Below are 15921 nucleotides of genomic sequence, written 5' to 3' on the forward strand. Positions count from 1 at the left end.
GGGGGTCCTTGACATGAAACGGTGTGAGAACTAGTGATTTAGAAGGCGTTTGTAGAATGGGTCTCAGCTCAGGTCTTAATGGGTCCATATCAGCGTGTCGTCATACCTGATAGGTGACAGAACCGGCATAGTGATAAAGAGTGAAGACTGGCAGTGGAATCTTTGGTTTGGCATAGTAGGGGCTGTTACCATGGTGATAGTGGCACTTCTGAAGGAAGGTGTGGTCAGTGGACTGTTGGGGAGAGAGATAGAGAGAGAGAGAGAGAGAGTTCAAAGGACATGTAGAAATTCAGTTTGTCCATGAGTGTGTACTGTATATGTGTATGTGGGGGGGTATGTCTGCATGTACAGTACCTGTGGGAGGCAGGTCTGGTCATCCAGTATGCGGAGGATGCCGTGTGGCTTGGCGGAGATTATGTCCAAACATGAGTGAAAGTTCTGGAGCGCCATAGGATACCACTGGATCTGCTCTGCACTGTACTCCTCCTGGACAAAAAAAACACACAAGGTTCTTTGTATACATTACTTTATATAATTTTTATTTTTAAATCACACCTGTGTGAAGTGAGGGGCGCGCTTATCATCGTACATCATCATGATGATGTAAAATACTATGCCTATACATGATTCATGATAACTACTTTTGATATATGTGATGTATGCCATGTTTTTTGTTTTTGCTTAAATGTATGCCATGCTTTTGTTTTTGCTTAAATGTAAGTCGCTCTGGATCAAGAGCGTCTGCTAAATGCCTAAATTGTAAATTGCTCAGACACTTTGTCTATGACGTAAAAGTCTTCATGCATTGTCAATGGGGATGTAATGTTTGTGTAAGACAAAAATCTACACTGATAGCCCTCAAAAAGTGGTTCCCAAACGTTTTAGCTCGAGACCCAAAAGGGGAATTCAATGTCTCCCCGGGCCGGGACCCAAACTAGTGAAATTAGCCCATGCTATTTTCCTGCTATCTTTTGTCATTGAAGTGAGGGACGTCCAGATTTTTAGGGCAAGGTTGATGTCTGTGAAAAACGTAACGTAAATACATGTATTACAAGACTAGATGCGAGATGACGTCTAACACTGTTATTTACTGCCCTAAACAGACCAAGTCCATAGACTTGGCTGGCAAAAGATTACATTATAACTACCGGTACCCTAAACAAACATTAAAAGTCCATAGACTTGGCTGCCACGTGACGTAATTTCGGAAAGCAATGCAAAAAAAAACATGCAACCCAGTGTCTGGGAAACAAACAAATGTAAGATGCCTGGAGGTCAGTATAGAGGTTTCACTGACCTGCTCTTGAGAGATCACCGCCAAGTTGACGAAGTGCTGCAGCTGCTCATTAGCAAAATTTATGCAAAACTGCTCAAAGCTGTTTACTCCGAGGTCCTACAACAACACCAGAGATGACATGCCATGATTCACACTTTATATTTCAGACGGAGATGTAGAGTATTTCATCTCAGACAAGGTACCAACCTCAAAGCCATATATGTCCACTATTCCCACTGTGCTGTCCATCTCCGTAGGGCTCAGCCAATCATTGATCTGTTCTAATAGCCAGTCAAACAGCACGGAATACAGGGCCTTGGCAATGGCATCTCTGCAGAGAAACGGAGAAAAGCTTTTCAGTGAGGAGAGTCGGGAGACATTTGTTTTTAAATGTAGCTGTTCCACAAAACCTTAATGCTCTCTACTTCTTTTCTTCTTCTTTTTCCAGGAATAATCACTATACGAGCAAATGATGAGTCTAGTCACAATTGTTCATACCTGGATTCTATGGCACTTTCCACAGACAGAGGGCAGTAGATCCTGTCATAAGTAGTCTCCTATGGAACAGAACGAGGATCAGCACACAGGGAGAAACAGGACTGTTGGCTAGGGAAAATGTACTGTATACAGTAGTTCTATAGGAGAAAGCAACTGACTGTGACACGGTGGGTGATGACTGTCTGCAGAGCCTCTGAGGAGATCTGCAGCAAGGAGCCAACTCTCCTGGCCTCAGCCTCGCTGAAGATACGAGCGACCTCAAACGACTCACTCTGAAAACGATGACACTGGTTTATATCACGCACGCACACGCACACACACACACACACACACACACACACACACACACACACACACACACACACACACACACACACACACACACACACACGCTATGTATATGTATACAGACACCTCGTATGAACTGAAGCAGATGTTGCCTAGCTGGAGGATGGCAGACAGGATGGCCCAGATGGTGGAAATTTGGTCGGCGTGGAGACCGATTGTCTCAAAACATTGGACCAAGAGCTGGAAGTCTTGCTTATCCTGCTTCCCCTTTAACTCACAGGCACCACCCTGACAGAGACAACAATGCACATTGTGAGAGATCCTTTGCAAGAGAGAGGGGGGGTAAATACAGCGATGAAGAAAAGAAGAGTAAGCAAGCAAAGACAAACCTGGTTGAGGTAGTAGTAGGTCTCTGCTCCCTGCAAATAGACTTCCTGTTTATCCCACTCGTTCATACCAGCCAGCAGTTCATAGAACACATGGTAGTTTCTCTCCTCTTTGGCCTACAAAGGAAAAAGAGATTCAAGGCCTAGTTAGAGTCATCGGTTGATTCCATACCTACTTCCCGCATCACTTCATGCACAGCATTTCATCCACAATAGCTATTTTGAGGACACTGCACACCTCACTCGATGTCTTTACCTGAAAGACAACCCTGGACTTCTCAAGGAGATATTTTGACAATGAGGTCCCTACAACGACCCCACTAGTTGACCAATGACAAGACAGGAGGAGACACTCAGTCCGCACATAATACAACCACAAGCAATGTCTTCAGAGGGAGAGACTAAAGGATCAAATGTAATCTACATCAATAAACAGGTGAAATATAACAAAATACACAAAGGCATAGGATAGGGGAGTGTGGGTGGACTTACTGGAGAATGTGGACATGGAGGAATTTTCCAAAGCGGCTGGAGTTGTTGTTCAGGATGGTCTTGGCATTTCCAAAACTGTCCAGTATAGGAAGAACCTCCATAGGCTAGTAGAGTAGAGTAGAGTAGAGTAGAGTAAAGTAGAGTAGAGTAGAGTAGAGACAGACAGACAGACAGACAGACAGACAGACAGACAGACAGACAGACAGACAGACAGACAGACAGACAGACAAGGAGAAATAAAGGTGGTAACAATATTTTAAGAACATTTAAAAAATAATGCAATAATGCATTATAATACTAACTTGGTTTGGGAATTGTGTGGGGATTAAGAGGTGTTATACTCTTATATAAGGAGCTGTCCCATACTGTAAGTGTACCTGTCGCAGGTTGTCATTTCTGCCCTGGTACATGGAGCTGAGGTAGTGAACGATCAGCTTGGTAGCTTCAGTCTTCCCTGAACCACTCTGACCACTGCAAAGAGAGCCTGATTTATATCAGCCTGAACATAGAGACCTACAACAACCATATGGCACAAGAATATGTTTCAAGAACATTTTTTTAATGAAAATAGGGCAAATATGGTTTCTCCACAAACACAATACCTTACAACAATGCAATGTTCTTCAGTGGAGTTCTGGGAATGGTTGAAGGCTGCATCAGCCATGGCATACACATGACTGTTGTAGAAGAAAAAACGTAAAGTGAAACACCCACAATAGTAATGGCAATGGCGGTAGGAGAGACTTTTGGAATCTAAGTTGACATTGCTAATGTGGGCTACTGAATTCGCCATTGTTTCTTCAGGCAGGCAAGCTGGAGGCATTTGGCTAGAGATTATTGGTCAGTTGGTCAGGCAATGGGCATTGCTAAAGGTCTTTGACTGCAGGTTTCCACTGAGCTTCCATGGGTGGATAAACATGTGTAAATGAGTATAATGTAAATTCACTGATTGTTATGATAGAATATGAAATGTATAATGTAATTTGCCGTGATTTTCTTTCCTTCTAGTTATTTCATGCCAAGTGATTTTCTTTCTAGTTAATTTATGATCAGTACAATTTATTTTCTAGTTAATTCATGCTGCACACTCATGTTGCAAATAGGTTTGCAATGCTAACAAGTAAATGTTGATGTTGGTATGCTAATAATGCTATTATTCAAATTTTAACTTAATATATATTAATATGGGTGTGTATATTGACCTTCAGTTCTTTATTTTGTAAAATCTTGTTAAGCTCCATTAAAAACCATTGACAATTAAACTCTTTATTAAAAAGAAAATCAGGTTTGGATACCAATTTAATCGAGGTCGGCAAGTGACCTCAGGACAATTTGTTTCTAAGCCATTAGATGGCAGGCCAGAACATAATCCACTGACTAATTTAAGAACTGCCTGGAATTTACAACAGACCACTTAATAAAAGCCAGGCTATATTGCTATAAATGTTTACAATTTGTGTGGTATAACTATACTGATAGATGTGTGTGTAATCACATTGTATAGAAATGCCTATGTAATAATTTTGTGCAGGGAACATCCTTGAATGTGGCGCTTTTTAGTTACTTTTATCTGGAGACAGAGACAGTCAAATTGTTCAAGGTCTCTTCTTAGATACAGAGAGAAATCTGCATTGTTCAAGGCATGTGAAACTGTTTTTATTTCCATCCAAAGTGAAAACAGAATATTGAAAAAATATTGGAAAGATGAGGTGGGGTTCAGTGCCACAGTATCCCAAACGGCCTGATTCATGTGCCACTGCCTGCCCTCTCTTTAAATATATTATTTTATCCCACGATTTTGTAACCCATTTTTCACCCCTGTGTCAATCATCTAATGTGATCCTGGGCTCTACACACCCTCCGCCAACCTGGGGAGAGCAACAGACTTAACTCATGCTTCCTTCATGCTTGAGTGTCCAAGTTGCTCCTTTACACCTGACAGGGGGGAGATTCCCTGGTTGGACGTAGCGCGTGGAAGGAACACGTTATTCCAACCAGTTCCTTTCCCCTCCATCAGGCGCCCCGGCTGGCCAGGGGGAGGCAGTTTAGAGACCAGGATTACTGCATGTTTTTGTGAGGGTATCTACCCTAGGGGACACGGGGAGAACATGCAAACTGCCTGCCCTCTCAACATGAATAAAAGTATAATTACCTTTCTTCAGGTGGGAGTTAAATCTATTTGGATATTATAGCCTACATGTGGTACAGTCAGTCAGATGTCGTAAATGAAATTGATTTGCCGGGCCAGATATTATTGCTAACGCAATGATATATCGGAATATAGAGCTTTAAGTTTTTGTTTTAATAAAACATATAAATTACAGCACTTTTAAAGTGTATTTTTGTAGTAGTGCAACATTGAGTGGATACAAATATATAAAGAAATGAACCGGGAAGAAAAGTATGTCTCCCATCATTCACCCCTGCCCTACAACCCAGCCCATTTCCCATCCTAAATTGTCACCCTTGTATAGTCCTCCTGGACACAACACAAAGCAATAATTAATTAGAGCACCTAGAAAAGGCTGCATGTCAAACAATTAGACAGGAGTGCAGTTACATTAGGAACTTGTATGTCACTACAACAAAAAATCTCAGCCTTGCACCCAATTCCACCCTCTGTCTAAATCAATCTTGAGGAGCAAAGCATTCATTCTTCAGTGTAGCCATGTCCAGCAGCTAAGACACTTCACAGCTTATAACAGAGAGAAGGACTTATATGCTCACGGTGGGTTGCGCTGCTGCTCTTTGCCTTGGTACCGCTGTCTCAGCTCCTCTGTGTAGATACCAAGAGGCTTGAAGGGGTTCACCGACATCAACATGTTCCCTATGTATGTCTGAGAGTGACAGGAGAAGAGGAATGTGATACAGCCAGTCAACAGGGATGTTGGCGCAACATATTGGTACGTACAACAGATCTCAAGGGATATAACAGATGGTAATAGTCATTTCATCAGGGAAAGGGCGAGGACATAGATTTTATTGAAGGAATGTCACAGGATGAGGTAAGCAGTCAATGAGGATGAGGACACTTAACTGACATAAATACAGTCTCGATGAAACCTCTTCTTCAGATTCAGAAGCACTGAACTCTCTGACACTTCTCTGAGGACAGAGCACAGTGATGGACCAGTGGTCAGACATTTGTGTTTATGTTTATACTGTGGCATATGTTTATATATTGTCTGTGTATGAGGGTGCGAGCATGTGCATATGTGTTTTTGTTTACACATGTTTTTTGTGAGTGAGTGTGTGTGTGCGTGCGTGCGTGTGACTCACTCAAGTTGGGAGAGATCCTCTACCTCGTCCACCTCCACTGCTCTGTCACTCCCTGGCATCTTCACCTGAGAGAGGAAAGGCAACAGTAAACAAGATGAACACAACCAGGCAGGAAGTACAATGGACATGGTGTGTTCACCCTCATTACCTATTCACCTTCCTGTTTAGCGGAATTGGAATATTTATAGCTTTCTAAAAAAACCAAGTAAAGCTTAGTTACAGCAAAAAGCGCTTTGTGCGATTAGCATTGCATTTGGCTTGATGTTTCTCCGTTAGAGCTTAGGGATAAATGGTCCACTCATAACGTTTCCCGGCAGGTAACCAATCCACCTGCAGTGGTGGAGCCGTGTGATAGCTGATATAGTGCAATCTCATAGCAGCATGCTAGAGTGTGTTGTATGCTCTTTTGTACTGGGAAATAAATTAACCAGTAGCAGTCCTTTATGTCCTCTAGCCTTCAATAAACACTGGCCATAAGTGATGATGTAGAAATAATGATGATGCTGAAACTCAAACCGGTAGACATCACCATAAATGAGTTCACCTGCAATTAAAATGGTTTAAAGGAGAACAAAACTTTGCTATGGTATGTAATTTCGAGTAATGTTTTACTAGAGGTGCACGATTATGAAATTATGACCGATATCCGATCTTCGATTATTTGCAGGGTCATATCTGCCGATAGAGATTCTGACCGTTTCTGATATTATACAGAGAACCACAAGGGAAACAAGCCTAGGCCCTATAGGGGCTTGGCCAAAAGCCTGTTAATAAAGTATTGAATCAATCAATAAATAGCCTATACTCTTTTGCAAGTGTCTGTTGTGTAGAACGTTTATTTTTACTTAAGATTTTACATAATTTGGCTTTTGTTCTAGACTAGAGGTACAGGGAATTATTTTGATTTATATTTAACTCATTGATGAATTTTCTTTTTTCCAGGTGAAAACCGATTAAATAATCTGGATTCCGATACCGATATGGCATTTGTATGATATGGCCAATTCAGATTATGCTACAGATTATATCATGCATCCCCACTTTTTACGATTACATTTTGAATACATTTTCACAGCATTTAACTGATGGAGCAGTTTTAAGAGGGTGGACGTGCAAGGTCCATTCTCATGCATACAATTTTAAATTGACGATTAATTGTCACACAAATAATTACGATTGCCTTTGAGTTTTCGTAATCACAAATTGCACAGGGCAGATATGACAAACAACTTATATATACAAAGGCATCACTTAGTTTTAAACACATTTAATCGTTTTTTTTTATATTCTTTTCTCTCCAAACAATTGAATTAGGCGATTATGTAATCATTGTGCCAGGCCTATAAACTCATGCAGCATCAGTACTTGTGTGCTGTAGAGGCGACTCTCCAGCATGTCCTGTGTAGGGTCCTCTGACTCCCATGGGCCTCTGCCGTTGTGGGCCGGGACCGTTTGGGCCTGGCCCTCGTCGTCATACACTGTTCTTTTGGTCAGCTTCTCCACCGTCTGGTGGGGCAGCAGGTGCTCAGCACGCAGCCAGTCCTGAACCACCAAACACACAACCAGGAGGAGAATGTGCTCATAAAATCACTGAAGCTTGTGTGACAAATTATTTTTTAGAAAGCTCTTCACTGGTGGAAACAAATGTATAATTAACACAACACGAAGAAAACATCTCACTTATCTACTGGCATTTCACAGAATGAGATTCTACTTGTTCCTCAGAGAGAAAAACATAAATGATTATTCGGTTGATACCTACCTGAGGGTCTCCACTCATCCGTGCATTCCCAGCCCAGTGCACCTGTGTAATGTATTGTCCCCTGTCACCCATCAGGTGGGCCACCTCCCTGTCTGCATCCTCCTCATAGAAGGTCCTCCTCCCCGACACTGGCCTTGCTGGCTCACCATTCTGAATGGGCGTGTCAGCGGACCTGGGTATCCTAGGCACAGGCTCCTTCTCTGGGTCTGGTGTTCTGGCTCCACCGCTGACCCCTCCCCCAGAGAGGGCCATCTTTGTCAGGTTGATCTGGGAGGTGCCCAATTTCCCCCTAGCAGCCTGGAGCACGCTGACACCATTTTGACTATGCAGGGCAGTCTTCCTGTTTCGGTCCTCTGTGTCAGACGATCCCCCCGGTGCCACTGCACTGGCAGTGGGCCCAGGACTCCTTTCCGCTTCCCCAACCGATGTTGATAACGCTGGCGTGCGTTTCTTGACGGCTTTGAGGAGTCCGAGGTCCGGTTTGACCGGCAATACGAGCCTGGCACCTGGTTTCGGGGGTTTGGGTTCTGAGGTGGTGGTGCTGCTTGTTGAGCTAGATGCTGCCTGGGTTTTCTGGGCTACCTTTCCTAGGCCCAGTTTGTTCATTCTGGGGAGCACCACAGCATATTTAGCTTCCGCCTCTTTCTCTGCAGCTGGAGCTGCCTCGTCTAATTCCTCTTCTGCCTTCCCCTGGGATATGGGTGTTTCTTTAGCACTCTTCTCAGAGGGGCCCTTGCTCTTCTTGCTTACCAGGTCACTTTTTGTGGCAACTCTCATAGCCAACCTGTTCTTGAGGAAGTTGCCCTTGGGTTTTTTCCCCACATCTTTCTTTTTAAGGGCTCGGAGCGAGAGCCAGTGGGAGATCCCAATGGCTCTGGTGCAATTTGACACCCTTTTTCTCAGATTTAAGCCCTTTGGCATTTTCTTTTGCATCCAGCAGGACACCCGGCCAAGTGTTGTTACACTTTTTCTTCGTGTTATCAGACTTTCCTTGGGATTGTTGGACCCTCCATCTGCAGTCTCACTCTCTGATGCTTCCTCAACAGGCTTCTCTGATGTCTTATTGGTCCTACTTTGAATAGAGGCCATCTTTGCCTTTCCCAGAAGTAGACTCTGGGCACGGCCTTTGGCATGACTTCCTGCATCCCGTTGCTCCTCTTTCATTGGTTCGGGCCCTGGGCTGTCTTTGGAGCTTTTACCTCTGACTTTGAGAAGCATCATTCGCTGGCCTATGGCAGCTTTGGATGCCGTGGGAGTAGCATCCTGTTCTTCTTCATCTTCATCTTCTAATGGCGCAGTCTTTTCATTTACATTCTTGGTTTTGTTGGCTAACTGAAGCAGCTGGGCCTTCCCTTTTGCTGTGTCAACCTTGGCTAGAGAGGCCATTACCAGAGGCTGCACCTCCTTTTGAACAGTGCAGTCTTTTTCCTCTTTTTTCAACTTCTTTTTGTTCTTTTTTTCTTCCTTCGCTTTTTGCTTTGCTTCCTTTTCCGCCTCCTTTTTCTCCGCCTTGGCCCTTTGTTTTTCAGCCTTCTCGGCTCGCTTATCTTCCTTTGTTTTTTTAAACATCTTTTGTTTGCCCCCTTGAGCAGTCCCAGAGGAACTTGCCCTATGTCTGAGTCGCCTATTTCCGCCAGTTTTATCAGTGGCAGACCGTCGACACCGTTTTCCTTTAGTTATCTCCTTTTCTCCACCCCCATCACTGTCAGTTGCCTCTGACCTTATGACCTCCTCTTCTTCCTCTTCAGTGGTGGCAGGTACTTCCTCCGGTTCACTGTTGGTCACATCTTCATCTGAGAGTTCTTTCACCGATTCCTCCTCTGCCGCTGATTCTTCCATCCCTCTCTCTGTGTCTCCCTGTGTGTCTGACACCTCAGCCTCCTCCTCACTGCTGGTCTTGCTCCCCTGCGTCTCAGCAGTCTCATTACATGCCGGCTCCTCCTCCTCCTTCTCATCTTTACTTTCACCCTCTTCGTGCTCCTCCGCAGAGCTTCCTGCGTCACTCTCAGATTTCTCCTCTTCTTCCTCCTCAGTTTCTGAGGACCCTGTCACCCTGCCACTTCTCTTGTTCACAGTCTTGGCTGGGGTTCTATTGATCCTCCTTGACTTTCTTGGAGTGGTTTTGGGGGTTGGTTGGAGTTTGGTTCTCTTATATTCTGAAGAATTGCTATTCTTACTATGGGGTTGTACTTTGCTGTGCACAGTTTGGTCATTTGCCAATTGCTTCCCTGTTTCTTTGTGTGGTTTCTTTTCTTGCACTATTCTTCTGTTATTATTTTCTTCCTTTATATTCTTAACTTTATCTTTGGCTTCATCTTTCTTATCCGGAATGGGTGAATTCCCCCTACCTTTGGCTTCATCCTGATCCGGAATGGGTGAATTCCCCCTACCTTTTGGTTTACCAGAATGAACTTTGGAAGAAGGTTTAGGTGCTTTTGAGACATTCTTTGTTCCATGTTTCTGTTGCTGAATTTCTTCTTTTCCAGCTTGTGTTTTCAGTTTTGTGCCATGTGCTCTGCTACGGGATTTGGCAGCAGACATGGCTAGATCTTCAGTGTCTGGAAATATCTATTTTTTTACCTAGAACAACAAAATGAAGCAAAAACATTTAAAATCACTAAATTATTTTAAAACAAATGTTGCACATAATCACAGTCACATTAAATTAATACACTTTTTTTAAGCACTTTGAAAGATCCATTACTCATTTTAAAACCTTTATAAATGAGGGCAGCAGGTTGATTGAATGTCATGTCCTTCAAGCTCAGTGAAACCAGGTACTTGGGTCAGTCAGTCAGCACCTAGACAAGGTTTCACACATTTAGCTGACCCTGACCCCTTGTTCCCAGACTAGACAGGTCAGACCTCGTTTGTTTACCCACTACTAACCTCATTTTCCAAAGACAAATCCTCTAGACTGCCTTAGTTGTAATGTTGGGCTGTAACCCATCTTCACTATGTAAAATAATGTGTGTTCATTCAATGAAACCAAACCAAAACACAGGTGCTTATAAGCAACATGCGAGTACAACATGTTATTTCCTTGGCCGGATAAAAACATAAACTCCTCCTCTCCCTTTGTAACACCAAACAGTTATATCTCTAGGTCAAATCAAAGTGGCATTGATTGGCCACCTTTACATCCATCCAAAAGCGGTTCTATTAAGCAGTACACGCTGGGGGTAGAGCATCGAGAGAGCTCATCTGAGTTTAGTGCAGCTTACCCGTCTTCTCAGGTGAAACATAGGCATGGCTGGGGGTCTGAAAAGTGTTCCGTTGTGTCCTCAAGAACTGGTGTCACTGACCACATACATAGATTCGCTAGAGGGTTGGGGCACAGCTACGAGCCGATATCCCACCCACTAATGTTATACAAGTACACATACAATATCCACCCATCAAAGGATGGGTGTGTAGTTTGTCCCCACACACACACACGCACCCAAAAAAGGTGAACACATACACACACATGCACAAGCACACAAAGTGCCTTCTGAATTATTTACCTCCATTTGGCAGGTCATACAGCTCTGCAGCATTTCATATGGGCAGCTGGTGAATGGATGGAACGAAAGGTGAGAGGCAGTGTGTTGAGTGACTGACAATAGGTGTTGATGGGAGAGAGAAAGGGTTTGGCGAAAAAACACATTGCCTTGCCTCCTCCTGTAGGACAGAAAGATTCCATCAGTGTATGTGTTGGAACGCTGGAAATTACGATTTTATTATAGGAAAACCACTTGATACGTGAACGTGTCAGATGGGATATGACCTGCATAATCTTAATATAGGACGCCATATAGGGCACCATCTTTAAGACAAATATTTACCGGCATATTTGCAAATTGTACAATTTGAAACATTAATGACTGGCTTTTTTTTTGTTTATATTATAGAATTTGTTGAGATTTTCAGCTTTATTCAGAAAGTGCAGAGAGACAGGATTCCAAGGGTAGATACAGACTCAAACCAACATCCTCGCTACTCACAAGGAGCACAGGGCCAGCAGCACACCAACCGGCTAAGCTGAGGTTTTTATGGATGTTCTTCCAACTTTCTCTTCTGCCCGTCTGTAACAGAGACCTCAAAGGGTTCAAATGAATATCAAATATCTAAATACTGAATCTAGCAACAAAAACTTTCTGGGGTGCACACAAAAATCTGAGGAGAAGTTAAAATGACCCCAAACATGTTTGAATGTGAAACAACAATTTAAGCGTAATTCATGCTTACATTTCAGCATTTGCAAAGCATGAATTAGGCTTTCTTCAGCAAAGCCTCACAGACAGGTCCTTCAGAAGGCTCAGGTTTCAGTCAAGCCACTATGGCTGGCGCAATTAGTGGACAAAGCACCTCATTCCATAATGGATGCTCAAAACTCTTGGCTGTGCATGTATGACAACTGATCCCTTCTTTACCCACTTCACCATACAGACAACCCAGCGATCGCTGTCCGTGGTCATTCTTGATAAGCAGTGAGTTTAATTATAGATGTTAAGTCAAGGACTTGTCAAGGCACTTAAGTTATGAAATGCAAATGTTAAATGATGACGCACGCATCTTATCTATAAATGCATCAAGTCTGTGTGTCCGTATGTCTGTAATCTACTCGAGAACCGATCGCCCCACGGACTTCAAATTCGACACATGCGTTCAACACCCCCACAGGGAGTGCAGTGCCCGGTGTCGAGTCAGTCGGACCCACAGTTGTCCAGAACAGCCACAAAAGGCCTCTACACAGACTCTGGACAAGGCCCCTGCCCAGGCTCCATATATGGAGCTGGCCTGTCTGACATCACAAATATGTTCCGACTGCATCTGCATAGACTCCATATTTGGGCAGGCATGAAAAAGAACTTCATGGGTATAAAAGGGATACAGATAGATGGGTGTAACGGGTAATCTGACACAGGTACCACAGGTCATTGCATAGCCGGGTGGGGCATGGATCTCCAACTTCCATCATTACCGACTCTGTGCTCTACAGCCGGGCACCGGTCTAGTCAAGTAAAAATGACAAATGGCACAGGAATTCTTGTGAAAAACATGTAATCATCATCGAGCAGGAAACTGTAGTGTGAAGTTACAAATCAACAAAAATTAGGGTTCTTAGACTTAATCATTCACTACAAAAATATATTCTAGGCCACAAATGCTAAAATACCCAGCATTCTGATAGACAGTACCAAAATATTTCCTTGTAAGATCAGACTAAATAGCAGCAAACCCCAGTTAAAATAGACCCACTGTTTAACACAGGTATACAGTTTCATATACATATATATTAAACATTTGACTACAATATCTTAAAATTACATTCCTAAATTACATTATTCATGGCTGGCATTAAAAAAAGGTTTACATTAAAAAAGAAAATAATTAAAAACAAAGCCCCATAAAATGTCAATCCCCTAAAAAGTACAGCATTTTGTGCTCCACAGTAGCGGAGAAGTACCTATGGCAGGTAACAAACTTACTAAACATGCTATCTAGTGGACGGGAGGGGAAGGAGGTATGAGTTAGCAACATAACGTTGAAAGACATTAAATGCAGTGGGTTTGTACCTCCCTGGTGCTGCTAAATAAACCTGTCATGTCTGTGACAAACAAAAAACTAAAACGCTCCAATATATAAAAACAGCTCCTGTGTCACATCTTTTTTTTCATGCTGGAACATCATTTCATTCTAAAAACATTTTTTTTCCCTTGAATAAGTTTATCTGCGTTGATTTGAGGTTTCATCAGTAATCGATAAAGATAAAAATAAAATAAAAACTAAAAACAGGCACAAATTACATGTAGAACTTAAGTTACATCAAGCATCAGCATAAAAACAAGACTCCATTTCCCCTGTTCCCTGTACCCTGTACCTCTGTCCATCTGGGGAGATAAGGCCAGTGAGGCTGTGCAACAGAGGCAGGGTGGTGATTGGACAGACCACAGTTCCACAGGTGCGGTCAAACAGGCGGTGGTAAAAAAAAAAAAAAAGCTTTCCAATGGAATCGTGAAGGGGTAGTATTTTAGTGAGCAAGTTTAACTAAGTGATGTACGTATACAGTATGGCAGGCTTGAGATGCTGGTATGACGCTGGCATGATAAAATAATGACTGATTTTAATGGTCACATAATTAGGAATGTGTTTAAGAGGCTTTGGATTAAATGGTGACCCGCCACAATGCCATCGGTAGGCCGGCTGAGTCGGCGAGGAGCTGCACAACACCGCGGGTGGTGAGGGGCAGGTACAGTGACTGGTCTAGGCACAGGCGGTGGTCCCTCCAATGCCCCCGCTGTCTGAAGCAGTGGGCAAGTCTCAAATAGCATCCGTAGTCCTCTTAGTGCACTACTGACTAAAGCCCTTTGGTAATACACTGGGAGGTGGCTGAAGTCAGTCAGCCAGGCTGTCAGTCTGAGGCTAGGGGTCAGTAGTGGTAGTAGTAGTAGTGTTGATGTAATAGGCCAGGAGATCAGTGCCGGTCAGTCTGAGAAAAAAAAAAGAGGAAAACAAGGAAAATCATCACTAGACATTATGATGCTTACAAACAGATTTAACTTAACATACTCATTTTGCACAGTTGTCCCGCACAGAATAGCCGATCAACAAGCTCACCAGGTATCACAATACATTATGTCACAGTGTAATGTGCCGTTAGCTTGTAGATATATTTTCAAGGCGTGCAAATAAACATAAAATCAGGCATGAGGCATGCGATTTGATTACAGAAGTTAGAAAAAAGTATTACCTCCATTGCTTAGCACCTTCCCTCCATCTAGAGTACTGTTCACATTATTCTCCAGAAATGTTCTGTGGACAGAAAATCCCTTGTAAGAACATGGCTACAGATGGACACAAGGCCTTGAAACAACAGTTCACAAAGCTTGATGCTTATTTGGAAAGGCCTCATTCATAGACATAGTCTTGGATTTATGCTTAAACTTTGATTTATGAGTCTTAAATGATCTAATCTAAACATGCACACCTGTGTGCATCTTTGCCTCTGCAGAAGGACCAAATAAAGATCTCCCTGTGAATAAAATGTACCACACAAATGGATTCAATCCATCTGTTTAGATGTGTAAAATAGCTTGCATCACAGTGGGCATGACGCGAAGAGATGTCTGGGATAAACATCCTGTCACCGAGTTCCCTCTGGAATGTTCCGTAGAGAGGAATCCCAGTCATGTGTATGTCCCCATTTGAAACATACGGTTGACAACATCTTTCACAAAACGAAGAACTTTGCCACACAATTTATAACATCTCTCGTCTCAGAATGAGCAGATTCACAGCCCTGTATTTCCAAGTAAGGTTTTACGAATATGTGCTTTATAGTCGGTTTGTACTTAAATTAGTTACTTAAGATAAATTAGTTACTTAATGATCTTAAGACCAGTCTATGAATGAGGCCCTTACATTCTCCTTGAAGAAGGGTGACCCATACTTACGTCTGGTCTCCTTCTAATGACTTCTGGATTTCCTCAAGTACCTCTGCAATGAAACAAAACCACACACTTTTAGCAACTTTGTTAAACTGTTTAGTTCTCGTACAAATCAACCGTGTTAGTGACGATATCAAAGCATTCAGTGAACCATGTTTAGTATGGGGGTTATTTCAATCATGCAGAGGAATGATGGTTTGGCAAACACTTGCTATTTGACAAAACATACAGTACAGGTTTTGAGCTTGAAAACATACAGCACAGGTTCTGAGCTTGCACAATGCTGATTTTACAGTAGGTGTGTCCGTTATCACAATGGGTGTCATGACAACACAGAAAAGCTGACATACCGGTAGTCATCTGGCAGCACACATTGCACTACAGGTAACTCAAGCTCCATTTTCAGGGTTTGAATAATTGAGATGCCAGTGTCAAATATAATCTCTCTCTTCAACTGTATGATCTAATATGATCTCTCTCTTCAACTGAATGATCTAATACGATCTC

At 42.8% G+C, this 15921-nt stretch overlaps 2 protein-coding genes across 3 annotated transcripts in view; both read right to left on the minus strand.

Annotated features, from left to right (window-relative positions):
* Positions 1 to 10875, minus strand: part of myo15b (myosin XVB) — a gene marked incomplete at its 5' end in the record, with an annotated part of 35273 nt that extends 24398 nt beyond the window's left edge. Inside the window, 18 exons of the mRNA XM_080790055.1 lie at positions 107 to 232; positions 355 to 486; positions 1298 to 1393; positions 1484 to 1607; positions 1775 to 1833; positions 1933 to 2046; positions 2189 to 2350; positions 2452 to 2565; positions 2705 to 2768; positions 2941 to 3044; positions 3318 to 3411; positions 3543 to 3617; positions 5668 to 5777; positions 5982 to 6045; positions 6220 to 6284; positions 7585 to 7761; positions 7982 to 10091; positions 10871 to 10875. Of these exons, the coding sequence (XP_080646181.1) occupies positions 107 to 232; positions 355 to 486; positions 1298 to 1393; positions 1484 to 1607; positions 1775 to 1833; positions 1933 to 2046; positions 2189 to 2350; positions 2452 to 2565; positions 2705 to 2768; positions 2941 to 3044; positions 3318 to 3411; positions 3543 to 3617; positions 5668 to 5777; positions 5982 to 6045; positions 6220 to 6284; positions 7585 to 7761; positions 7982 to 10091; positions 10871 to 10875 (3795 nt within the window). The remainder of the gene's footprint in view (positions 1 to 106; positions 233 to 354; positions 487 to 1297; positions 1394 to 1483; positions 1608 to 1774; positions 1834 to 1932; positions 2047 to 2188; positions 2351 to 2451; positions 2566 to 2704; positions 2769 to 2940; positions 3045 to 3317; positions 3412 to 3542; positions 3618 to 5667; positions 5778 to 5981; positions 6046 to 6219; positions 6285 to 7584; positions 7762 to 7981; positions 10092 to 10870) is intronic.
* A 2135-nt stretch (positions 10876 to 13010) lies between these two features.
* llgl2 (LLGL scribble cell polarity complex component 2) overlaps positions 13011 to 15921 on the minus strand; it is a 32354-nt gene continuing 29443 nt past the window's right edge. For both annotated transcript variants that reach the window (XM_080789737.1, XM_080789736.1), the window contains 3 exons: positions 15421 to 15463; positions 14718 to 14779; positions 13011 to 14456 (listed from right to left, as the gene is read on the minus strand). In XM_080789737.1, the coding sequence (XP_080645863.1) occupies positions 14452 to 14456; positions 14718 to 14779; positions 15421 to 15463 (110 nt within the window). In that variant the 3' untranslated portion in view covers positions 13011 to 14451. The remainder of the gene's footprint in view (positions 14457 to 14717; positions 14780 to 15420; positions 15464 to 15921) is intronic.

This window comes from Protomyctophum bolini (genome assembly GCF_963924005.1).
Source record: "Protomyctophum bolini genome assembly, chromosome: 18".
NCBI classification, from domain to species: Eukaryota; Metazoa; Chordata; class Actinopteri; order Myctophiformes; family Myctophidae; genus Protomyctophum; species Protomyctophum bolini.